At 37.2% G+C, this 12,687-nt stretch overlaps 1 protein-coding gene, 1 long non-coding RNA gene and 1 pseudogene across 2 annotated transcripts; all 3 read left to right on the top strand.

The window, feature by feature from the left end:
• The first annotated feature begins 230 nt into the window (after nt 1-230).
• On the top strand, nt 231-6,602 carry LOC125474625. Its single transcript, XR_007256095.1, has 3 exons — nt 231-508; nt 5,735-5,785; nt 6,181-6,602. It is a non-coding gene; the product is annotated as an uncharacterized LOC125474625 (long non-coding RNA).
• A 1,097-nt stretch (nt 6,603-7,699) lies between these two features.
• Nucleotides 7,700-9,296, top strand: LOC108866273 (annotated as a pseudogene).
• Nucleotides 9,297-11,031: 1,735 nt separating this feature from the next.
• LOC125474629 lies at nt 11,032-11,649 on the top strand. Its single transcript, XM_048578555.1, has one exon. The coding sequence runs from the start codon at nt 11,032-11,034 to the stop codon at nt 11,647-11,649; it is 618 nt and encodes a 205-aa protein (XP_048434512.1).
• Nucleotides 11,650-12,687: the final 1,038 nt, after the last annotated feature.

Raw genomic sequence — 12,687 nt, 5'->3', positions numbered from 1 at the left:
ACTAGTTCTTTATTTCTCCAAATTTAAGAAAACAAAGTGAGGGGTACATTAGTCATTTCAAATTTTCTCGATCTTTTTGGTCAACTCTTGAATTGGTTAGGTAGAGTTCGATTCCATGAGCGCGTAGGCGCAAACAGATCTTATTTCCGAGTCCGAACGGAGAAGTTAGAGTCGTTTGAAGTTGGTGGCATTTTGGTTATATTACCAAAATGCTATAAATTGGGGGGATTTCAGAAAATGGGAAGGGGGAAACGGCACAAAACCGTTTTAGGGGGAAATTTGACCCATAAACTCACCAAACTTGACCCGCTTGTATCTTTTTCATCCGAGCTCCGTTTTGGATGATTTTGGTGTCCCTGGAAAGCTCTTGACGAGCTCTACATCTCTGTGATTTTATATTTTCCCATTTCTTTTTCCATCCGTGCAGTTCGAGGTCGCAAAGTCCACGACCTTGCCGGCGGATTTATCATCTTTTCGGCGATTCAGGCAACGATTTCCTTCGAGTGAGGTATGAAACTTCATCTACTCTTCATAATCTTCAAGTGGGTATGCTTAGTTTGTGCTTTCGTATTCATTTTAGAGTTGGGTGTTTAGAACACCTAGAAATCCGGTTTTCTCCGATGAAATTGGACTGTTTCCGGTTAGAATTTATCGCCGGCCTAGTTGTGAAAAGTGTTTCCCTTGTTGAGCTCTAGCTACCACGTAAATTTGAGCTCCTCTAGTTAATGTTGAAATTCGGGGTTTGTAAACCCTCCATCTTGGCTTCCACCTGCATGTGGCAGTGCGTGGGATCGTTCCCGAGTGTTGTCTAGGTTTTAAATACCTTCTAGTGACCATGTGAACCTATGTCTAGCTTGGTTTCCAAAGATTCAATTGTTGGGTGTGTAGATCAAATTTCTTGATCAAGGGTTTGGTTCAAAGGTCAATTTCTTGTTAATTTTGAGTCATGTTAGTTTTGGATGTTGTATACATGACTTCTGGACTACCGGGAAGTATTTTGGGATGTGTTATATGAATTGGAAGTGGGTTGTTACGTAAATTGCAGAAAATTGATTTCTTTGCAAAGAAAACTCAAGTTTCGAGTAGCCTTCTTTGGCTCTTAATTTCTAGGCCTTTATGTGCTCCTTTGGAGAAAATTTTTAGTGTGTTGAAAGTACATATGCTCATGATCGTAACCCAATTGTTTTCACTCAATTTCATTGAGTTTTAGTTGATCAAAACCTTCTTTAAGTTTGGGTCGCGGGCTGCCAGACAGCAGCAGAAAATTGGGTTTCTAGTTTCAAGACTCCGTTTTTCCTTTTGGCATAACTTCCAATTTAGAGCTCCGTTTTCTACAAACTTTGTATGCTTTTAAAGTACAGAACACAAGCTTCAAAACCCATATAATATCACATGATTTGGTTTAGTTTGGAATGTCCCAAAGGGAGCCTAAACTTGGTCTAATAGTGCTGTTTCTGCAGATTTTGTGGAGAAGTAGAGTACTTTTTTTTGCCACACCTATTTTCTTTTCCAGTTTCCCTTCTAATCTTCTTTACTACTAATTGAGTGATATTATTTGAGTGGTAGATCCCATAATCAGTTTACTTTCTTTAGATAATATTAATTTTGTTCCTTTGAAGAGCCTAATCGGAACACAAAAGTACAATCAAGAGTATAAATACAAGTAGCACACATTACTAACCAAACTAAGCTATTAAAATGTGATTTCTTTTATAATTGGCCATCGATCTATTTTTATTAAATGTGGTTTGATTGTGGATGGGTAATATTGTGGAAAAGTGATTCGAATTGCATATTGAAATGTGAATTATATATATACATACGCCATAGACCCATGTTAATTAAATGTGAATTCTATTGAAGTGTTATTTTATTTGTGGCCAGTGATCTATTTTCAGTAAGTATGATTTGACTTGTGGATTGGAAATATGGTTTGTATTGTATGATTGGATTGATGTGATGAAATGCGAGAGCTAGTAGTGGACCTTTAATCCATTGTTATGGGGTTTGTTGCTTCGAAACATGTTTCAACCCTCGTGTCATTATTCATTCTCGTTTCATTGAGTCTTTGTACCTTGAGTAACTTGATCTATGTCTTGTTTTATCGATTGGTGTTACACATTCTACTCCGCGATTTCGTTTAGTGATGGTCCGAAATCGTATCCTGGTTTGGATTCCGTTGAGTGATGGTCCGGAATCCTTCCTACTCCACTCCGCGATTCCGTTGAGTGACGGTCCGGAATCGTATCTTGGTTTGGGTTCCGTTGAGTGATGGTCCGGAATCCCTCTTACTCCGCGATCCCGTTGAGTGATGGTCCGGGATTGCATCCACCTTAGTTCATGGAGTTTAGTTTGAGATGGTTGCAAAGTGTAGGTTTTGGATGAACAGTGTCGCCTAATTCTACTTTCATTGTGTGTATGTGAATATGGGTGTGAGATGTTATGGTCGTTTAAAATGAACTTTCGGATGTCTGGGTGCCTCCCTCGGGTTTTCAAAAGTTTGGTATTGATTTCCTATGAAAGATTTATATTCAAGGTTTATAAATTATGATTGATGGCTGGTTTATTATTGTGTCACATGCTTATTTTATTGTCCCTCACCCGAGTCTCTCAGCTTATCTGAGTGCCTGAATTACCAGTCACCAATTCCATAATATTGGCATTGACTTTACATATGACAGGTTTGGGTGGATTATGAGAAACCGCTTGATATTTTGGTTCCGTTGAGTGGTCCGGAACCCAATGTTGTTGGATTCCGTTGAGTGGTCCGGAATCCTTGCTCTTGTTCATTCCGTAAGGTGATTTAGAATCCTAAATTCGAGTAGATGGGAATTACCCACAATAGATATTGTGAAAATAAATTAGAATTACCATGTTATTATTCTTAACCCAAATTGGAAATTATGTAGAGTTCTTTAATTAAATTCGTGAAATGATATGTTACCTCATTGATTGATTAACGTAATTAAATGTTAATATTGTACTTTGTGATTACTTGATATGTTACAAGCTATGTATTGAAATATAATGTTGGAAGTATAGTGATTAGTATGATGAAGTGAAATGTGATGTAACTTGGGTATTGGAAATGGTTATGACACATGATTGTAATGCATATTGAATTGCTTGGGAGATGTGAGGTCTAGTAAATGACCGATGACCCGTTGTGATGTGGATTTTACTCAAATATTGCTTCGTTTCGTTGAGTTTCGTGAATTGGGTAGCTTGAATCATGTCTTGTTCCTTCGAGCCGTTGTTATGTTTCTTGGACTTCCGTTCAATTCGGTTGGGTGGATTGGAACTGAGTTCTGTTTGGATTCCGTTGAGTGATGGTCCGGAATCCCCTTTGGAGCCTTGGTTCGTTGTGCGGTCCAAAATCCCCTTTTCCAAAGATGTAGTCTTCAACTGAATTGTGTTGCTCTAGCCTTGCGTTTCGACTTGTTGTATGTGTTATTGATGATGTGATGGTTGACATTATTGATTGATGTGATCGTGGAATGACGTTGGATATGAGTGGAGTTATCATGAGTAATTTAGTTGATTAATGTTTCTAGAGATTAATATGTTCTTTGTTAATTCTTAAATATGTTACTCGCTATGAAACGCGAATTTATGTGGAAAACGTGAGGAATTTATGTGAGGGTTGAAGTGGGATATGTTAATCGTCATGTGGGATTGTTATGTTGGATACCATGGTTATTGTTATGACTAGACTTGTTGATGAATGTGGCTAGAGAATGGTATTATACATCGTTGGTTCTTTGAAATGATATATGTTGTGAATTGCGGTATCATGTTGTGACTTAATGGCCTATATATTGATGGAGGGGAAATCATGATTTTCAGATGGGTTGTTATGTAACCCTGAGTCTAGTATTTTCATGCTTGTCAAGTTCTATTGACTGATTAAGAAATGTTATACCTTTCGACTTAATCAGACTGTGTTATATGTCAATTATTGTGCATGACGAACTACGAATGGCTTGATCCCTGTCTAGGGTACGTAGGCAGTCTAACAGGGAGGTTAGATGCAGCCATAAAGCATACGAAAATAACTATGTGGTTCGATTATTGGGTTGTGCTTGGCCATATCCCGGAGGTGGGATATGATAGATACGGATTTTTGTTGACGCCACGTGTCAATTCTGGACGGATGTCAGGATTGGGGCGTGACAGACAATAATTGTCCTTTTTTACCTATTTTCCTCTTCATTCATAGCACGCTGTCGCTTTACCCTCGTTAGCATGTCTACAATATGATATTTTACATACCTATTTGAATGTATGAACAAAGATATATTGAGATATGCAACAAATATTTATGGGATAATAGTATTTTCCATTGAAGTGAAGTAAACAATTCAGGGGAAGAACCACTCTCCTCCCCCCCCCCCCCCCCCCCCCCCCCCCCCCCCCCCCACCACAAACCCAAAAAAAAAGCCACCACCATCACCAAAAACCCTCCACCTTTCCCAGGTAAGGTTAATTCCATACCAAATAGACAATTCAATCGGAGAAAAAAAAAAACATAATAAGCACACCAACCATAAAACTATCAACAAAATTCACAATTCTATAATGAGTATACCCTTTTTGATTTCCTATTACATGCATTTTCACACAGAAAATGTATTACAATTGATCCCCAAGCATAAACATTCCAAAGGCCAGCATAATGCTTCTCTATTCAAACATATTCATATATCTAATGTCTATATGTATACTTGTCCTTTTTCATTTCTGTTTTCTCCCACTGCGTTTTAGTGCAAGAGGTACCTCAGAATTCAAGATATCTAACTATATGCATAAGGAATCATTAAGTAGATCCAGGATCGAGATTGAACATTATCAAAATATTCCTCACTCTTCAAATTATGCAGACTGAATTCGGGATTCTCATCGTTGTTGGAATTGTGAAATTACACCTCTTTAGGAGGAAATTAAACTCAGAAATCTTCGTCCCCAATTTCCACCTTTTTTCCCCTAGAAATTGGCGTTTCTCACGCTGCAAGGTTCCCAAACGAGGGAAAACTGCTTTCCCATCCTAAATTCCCTAGTTTAAGTGAAATTCTATTTCATTTTACCGTATCCAAATGGGGTGTAAAGGAATTTGAAATGAGGGTAGTTGAAAAGGATCTTTTGTCTAGGTGAGTCGTAGGTACCAAGTCTCAGGCGAGCCCAGAGTGCACAGTTTCTTTTAGGGTAATTCCGTATTGGCGACGAAGGGTTTTGGCAAGACGACTAACAAAACGGGAAATTGGGATGATTTAGTTCGTACAATTAGTCACTCGAGACCAAGTGGTATAAGTACGAAATGGGATGTACGAGGTCTGGGTGTTTACTTATACGGATTAACGGGTATAGACGAAGATTCTGCATTGCAATCTACATTGTTGTTAATAATGAATGCATACTTTTTTTTTTTTTTTGACAGAAGTACGATAATTCATTGCAAGCAAATTCAAAATACGAACAAATTGAGAATAGTGTGCATACTAGGCCTTGATAAAACCTTGCTTGGAATTTCACTCCGGTCGAAGGAAAAAAAGTGTCTTGCACAACATAAAGGACCTATCCTCAAATGTCAATACATAAACAAATTTTGAACTATCTTCGAACAAAATATGCAACTTAGGGGATTATACCATGACACTTAATTTAAGATTGTCAATTTACTATAACAAGGTTATGTCCTTACTGAGTTGTTGAAGCTCATCCCTCTATTGTTATGCAGGTTTTTGAACTAAACAATTCAAAGGGTAGGCAGGATGGGATTGTGTCAGATGTGAGGCTAGAATTTGTTTTATCTATTTATATTAGCATTGTAAAGAATTTGTATTTATCTATTTATCTGCTTCTCTCTCCCTTGCCCATCTATCTGCTTCTCTCTTTCCCAGATCTGAAACCCAGCCCATCCACTGCCTAAATCTCAACACCAAAATTTGAAAAAAAAAATTCAAAACAAAAACAACTACAATCCCCATACAAAATTCTTCCATATTCCCAATAATTCCCAAAAAATTCCCAAAAAAAAAAACATTTTCCCAAAAAATTCCTGAGAAATGGATTGAGAAAGGGAGAGAGTAGCTTTGGTACAAAGAAACATGGAGAGACGGAGGAGAGAGTAGCTTTAGGGACGATTTTGCAGGAAAAATCACCTTGAAGGATATTGTTTTGCAGGAAAAAATGAGTGCTGGGGGACGACACTAACAAGGAAGAAAAGAATGAACTCCCAAAGAGAAAGTCCAGATAGAGAAGAGCGTCCCAGGCACAAACACAAAGAAAAAGCTTGAATAAAAAATAAAATATTATTGAGTTAATAACAAAATATTATTAAATGTGTATTTAATAATATAAAGTTATAGTTGTTAACTATTCTTTTTTTTAGTCCGGCACTCTACCAAATGCTTCACTAAATCAGTCCAGCTTAGTCTAGTCTAAGTCAATCTAACTTAGTCCCTCAAGCTAGTCTAGTCTGAGTTAATCCGGTGCAACAAACGCACCCTTAGTGTTTACCCTGACTTGGGAGCTTAGGGATTTTCCTACGTCTGCTATGTACATTTTCAGAGTTTATTTAAATGCATACATGTAAGATACCTTCATGTGATGTGGATGTGAAAATTAATTTGCTAATCCAAATTGACATTAGATTTATAAATTGGAACCTATTCACCTCCCTTAAACTAGTACCATCCATCATTGAAACATAACATATGAGCTCTTCATCACCACCTTTTCCATTCACACCATGGCGGATTTTGTGGATTTCTCAACCACTAATCACTTTCTCGCAAAGGACTTTTATGACAATAATACGTCGCCATGGTGGAGTCTCAAGCCAATGAAACAATTATAACTGTATAAGTTTTTCTATGCAATATTATGTCATTAGCACGAAACGCGATAGTGAGGATACACCCATACCTTAGAACTTGTTTCAAAAAGAGATCTCTTGGTAGGGATGGCAACGGTTCGGTTTGGGGATGAAAGTGCTATATCTAATCTCATAACCATGAAAATTAACCATATCCATAACCGCAAATTAACCATCGGGTATTATCCATAACCATAGCCATCGGTTAACGGTTATATCCATTTTTGTCAATACAAAAAATATATTCGTTTAATTGACGCATGATAATTTGTTAAATATTAATTTCGTCATTAAATATTTGATGTATAAAATAATTCAATGAATGGATCTTGTGGAGCATAAAAGTTAAAGTTAAACATTGATAATGTTGGTTGATCTTTTGATAACTCCCATAAGTACCATTAAATTCTCATAGATTTTGATTTATATCAAAACTTATGAACATTCCCACAAAATGCAACTCACATAATGCAATTTTTGTATTACACTCAAAGTAAGGGATTTGGCAAATAATGAATATACATATGTGTGTGTATATATATTTTAATATTTTAATATTATGAATAATTATATTATATATTATTCGGTTCAGATTCGGGGACTGATACGGATTTTGACCCTTATAACCATATCTAAAATCATAACCGAATAATATTCATATTTTTTTCCCATACCCAAAATATACCCGAATTTTTATACCCAAATTCAATCTATTTAGACAATTATCTACGATTATCGAGTTAAACAATTAGAATTGTCATCCTTATCTCTTGGGGTGTCTTCTTCAAACTCATGTCTTGAAACTCATTTCAAGACCGATAAGGACCCAAACGAAGAGACAAATAAAACCATCACAAACCCGCCACTTAAACCCCAAAACCAAAACCAAAAAGAGTTCGCACTCCCTCGCTATTTCGACAGCCAACAATGGCGAAACTGAGGACGTCAATGGACTCAGCCTTCTGGGACTTGAACGTTTCTTCGCCTCAGACCCTTGAGGACTCCGCCAAGGCCGTTCCCGGCGACCCATTTCCTCTCGACGGTGCTCGAGCCAGCCGAGCCCTCAGGATTCAGCAACTGTCTCTTCTGGGAAATGGGTTCCCTTTGGGTGTTATACCTTCCGACTCCCCCACTACTAACAGGGACTTGGGTTCTTTCTCTCTCCAGTCCCTCTTGCTCAGACCAGCTACCTCTAACTGGTACACTGCTACAACTTCTTTGCTTAGCTATTGCCTATTGGATTTTCTCAAATTTATGTTATACTTTCGTTTAATTGATATTCTTTTTCGTTTTATGTGTTTCCGTGGATCAGTTTGTGGTTTGTATGGTTACTGAGAAAATGATGAGTAATGGGTGTGATTCGTTTGTTGTTTGTTTTGTTGCTGGGAAAGTTTGGAGAGAGGAGCAATTGGAATTGTTGTTATAGGGAATTGGTTAAAGGAAAAAGGTTAGCAAAGATACTTTGTCTCCTGTTTGCTGAGAAATGAACATTTTTTTTTTTTCTCCAAATTCGTATTTTCTGTAAACAATTTTTATGTTACTAATTGCCAAATACGTATATTGCATAAACTTTGGGTTATTGGTGAATTACTTGATGTGAGAAAGAGAGCTTGAGTGGAAAGCTTGACAGCCAAACAAAGCTTGTTTGCCTAGTTCTAGTGGTACAGCACATAAAGCATGAATTTTTCGTTGCCTTGTTATTTTAAAATTTTGCAAGGGGGTTCTTATGTTTTTTGAGAGCATCAAAGCTTTATCATGTTTATCAGAGCAATGATTGGGATTATCCAATTTTTTTTATGGGATTTCTTAGGTGAAAAGGTTTGTTGCGATGTTTTGAAATTTGAACAGTATCCTAGCTAATGAATGTACTGTGTAAATGCATTGAATTTTTGTAATTACCGATCCAAATGTGTTGAGTTTAATGTCCTAATTCCTTGAGCATGTTTTCTGTTAAAGGAGTGATTTAAGAGTTACTATGCTTAGACCAAAGTCATCTCACATTAACCAAATCCGGTTAGCACTCTTAGTTGTCAGACATACTAATTCCCTTGTTACATGATCTGCGTGAAAATAGGTGGCTTGGATTAATTGGGCAGTTCTGCCGGAAGAAAATTTTTATCTTCTGTTAAAGCTGAATTTACTAATGGTGAGATGGAGGTCCCTACATTCAAAGATGTGGCAATGCATGTCTTGGACAAGTCACTTTATTCGTTTGGATTCTGTACACAGCTTCTTTTGTCTCCGTCATCATCCATAAAGTTGAGCACAGAAGGGCATGGTGAAAGGACGCCGCAACAAATTGGTGCTCTTTCACAAAGCATGCATTTGCTTTCCTCGTTTTGACCTTTAATCAAATTGTTTAAACAGTCAGAATTCCTGTTATCTTTTGTTTGCCGGGTTCATGAAGCTAGTTTGAATGATTTATGGGTATTGGAGTTGTTAGTTTAAGTTCTTCCTGGGGTTTGTTCATGCCAGGTTGTAGTATCATCCTACTGCGATTTTTTATCTTTCATATGACAAATTTCTCATATAGGAATTAAAGTTAAACATGTGTAATTCTAGGGATGTATCTATATGAGCTATTAATCACTTGAACATATACCAGATTCAGTCAGCATGTATAATCTTAAAGTATTATTCCTAATTTCTTAAAGATAGTGTATGATTTTTCATTTTGTGGGGATTAGAAGGGGGATAAGACATGATGGAAAATAATCCTTTCTGATCCTTACCATTTTGGCTGATTGGAATGGAAAATAATCCATCTCCTACCTTCAAGTAACCCACAATTTTTTTCATTTCTTTCGTCAACATACCTTGAATATAGTCAGTTGTCCATTTCAATCCAATCTTAGAGACCAAATGAGTGTTATGCACTGCACTGAGCATAGATAAAAGTGGAAAGTTTCATGTCTGTAAATTAAGAACCATGTACTGAAAAGATTAATTTATGTACCTTTAACATTGCACATGTGCACTGCATAAGCTGTTTTAGTGAAAAAGTTCATGCCTGTACCTTTATTCCTTCATTTATCTTCCTGTTTAAATTATGAGCCATGTATGAAATTTTACTAACCTTTAAGATGTTTGCCGCTTCCTTATATTACACTTGAGGCTGCATGGCCTGAACTATTCGTTGACCATAAAGGAAAATACTGGGATGTGCCTGAGTCAATTTCCTTAGATATGTCTTCACTTGTTTCCGAATCTGGATTGCGGTACCGCATTGGTGTACATAAGAATAGTGATCATCCCCAGGCTGTTAATTCCATAGATGGTGAGGCATCTACTTATCTAATGCCTGGATTCTGTGCAGCCTTTTCTTATGAAAAAAGCCAAGATCTTTGGAGGCAAAATGAGACACGAAAAGACATCATGATACAGAAAGAAAGGGGTTGGTTTTGGCAGCCATCTTATGATGTGCGTCTTAAAGAACCTCATTCTTCAGTATCTGGAATTTTTGGTAATTTTACATGTATACGTGTTTTGGTACCTCTTAGGTTCACTTATATTGTATGTGTAGTTTTCTACTTTAGTATTAAACCCAGTACATGTAATGAGTTTGTCACCTCCTTTCATCTGTTCCGTGGTTGTAGATGTGCTTGCAATAAAAGAAACATCATAAATAATAATAAAAAAATATAATTCTAGAGACAAAAGTTCTGGTCGAAAAGTAAATTGCTTACTAATTACTTGTTAGTAAATAGTTTACTTAGTAGTTTTTCTATTTGTCATTTTGTAAAACTGTTTTCTGTTGAGATAGCTTGAGCTCATATGCCAAGTGTAGGTCTTAGATCAGTTTTCATTCTATTGGCTCACATGCCTTGGTGTGTCATAATCACAATGGCTTATGTATTGAATGGTGATGATGACTGATGTAAGGAATGAAAGAATATATGAAAGTGGAGCACCATTCTAAATGAAAGAATGATGCTGTTATGAAATATTCTCTCTGCTTCTCTCTAGTTTTTTCTTCTCTCTTCATTCTTCTTGCTCCCTTCGAAATCCAAATGATCAGATTAATGGAAGCTTACTCTAATCTTAACATGGTATCTTGAGCCTAGTTTCTATCTGGAAATGGGGCGTCGAATCTGTAAAGGCTGTGCTTGAAAATCCAACGTGAAATTTCCAACTCAGTTCATTGATTTAGGTCTCAAATGGCTGGGTCAAGTGGTGGTGATCTTCGGGCTCCAATATTCAATGGTGGTAACTATGAATTTTGGAAGATCCGAATGAGAACTATTTTCAAATCGCATGGAATCTGGGATTTGGTTGAAAAGGGTTTTGAAATTCCAGAATCGAAGGGGAAGAAGGTCGAAGAGGAAGGCTCATCAGATTCAGAGAAAGCTTCGCTGAGTGATAAGCTAATAAAGGATGCTAAGGCGTTGGGTATCATTCAAGGAGCAGTTTCGGAGGATATTTTTCCCAGAATCTCGAATGAGGAGACCTCAAAGGGCACTTGGGATATTTTACACCAGGAATTTCATGGTGATAAACAAGTGAGATCCATCAAACTACAAGGTCTACGCCATGATTTCGAGTACACGAGGATGAAGGATGATGAAACCATGTCTGTGTATCTCACTCGTCTTCTCACGCTGGTGAATCAAATGAAAGGGTATAGGGAAGATTTAGCCAGAGAGCATTTGGTTCAGAAATTGCTTATAAGCTTGACCAAAGAATTTGATCCAGTTTGCTATGTGATCAATCAAACTAAGGATATTGAAACTATTGAGTTGCAAGAGGTTATTGCTTCTTTGAGAGGATTTGCATAGCGCCTTGATAGGCATGCTAAGAGTACCACTGAGAGAGCTTTCAGTAGTATGAGTGTGAATCCAAAGGGAACTCAGTCAAATCCTTCTTTAGGTAACTCTAAACCAAAGAAGAACTGGAAATCGAAGGGAAAGAAATGGGACCCTAAACCTCAAAACTTTGTCAATCAAGGTGGAAAACCTGATCAGGCTAAGGGAAAATGCTAACATTGTGATAAGCTACACTATGGTGAGTGTTGGTTTAAAGGATAGCCAAAGTGTCACGGTTGCAATCGATTTGGTCATTTCATCAAGGACTGTGATCAACCAAACAAGGCTGGAAAGCTTGTAAACTTTGCAAATTAGTAACAGAACCTGCAACCATGTTTTATGCCTGTCATTCTGCTATTATTGGGAGAAATATGAACATATGGTATGTTGACAGTGCATGTAGTAATCATATAACCTCTCATGAATCTTTGCTTGTTGATGTTGATAAAAATGTGAAGTGTAGAGTTAAAATGGGCACTGGAGATTTAGTGCAGTCAATAGGCAAAGGTATCTTGGTTATAGAAATGAAAGGTGTGACTAGATATATTAAAGAGGTTATGATTGTACCTGGATTGGATGAGAATTTATTGAGTGTAGGGCAGATGGTAGAGCATGGATATTGGCTTGTGTTTGGTGATTACATGGTTGATATATATGGAGAAAGACAGATGGAAGATTTGATTGCAAGTGTTCAAATGAAAGGAAACAGATGTTTTCCCTTAAGTCTAGAATATGTTAATCCTCTCATGGCTAATAGAGCAACTGTTGAAAAGTCATCTTGGTTGTGGCATAGAAGATATGGACATCTAAACTACATCAGTTTGATGCTCCTGCAAGAGAAGGAAATGGTGCAGGGTTTACCTAAATTACAAGTCACTGAGCATGTTTGCCCTGGATGTGCTACATGGAAGGGTCATAGAGAACCATTCGATAAGGAAAAGGCTAGGAGAGCATCACAACCTCTAGAGCTGATTTATTCTGATATCTGTGGTCCAATACAGATCACTACTC

This window comes from the organism of the source record quoted next, unplaced genomic scaffold, assembly GCF_019419815.1.
Source record: "Pyrus x bretschneideri cultivar Hongxiangsu unplaced genomic scaffold, Pyrus_bretschneideri_v1 Contig122, whole genome shotgun sequence".
Classification (NCBI taxonomy): Eukaryota; Viridiplantae; Streptophyta; class Magnoliopsida; order Rosales; family Rosaceae; genus Pyrus; species Pyrus x bretschneideri.
This window is presented reverse-complemented; position numbering and strand designations above follow the sequence as displayed.

What these genes read in the sequence shown, in the direction of transcription:
- LOC125474629 (XM_048578555.1), top strand. Translation starts at nt 11,032, where the DNA reads ATGGCTGGGTCAAGTGGTGGTGATCTTCGGGCTCCAATATTCAATGGT.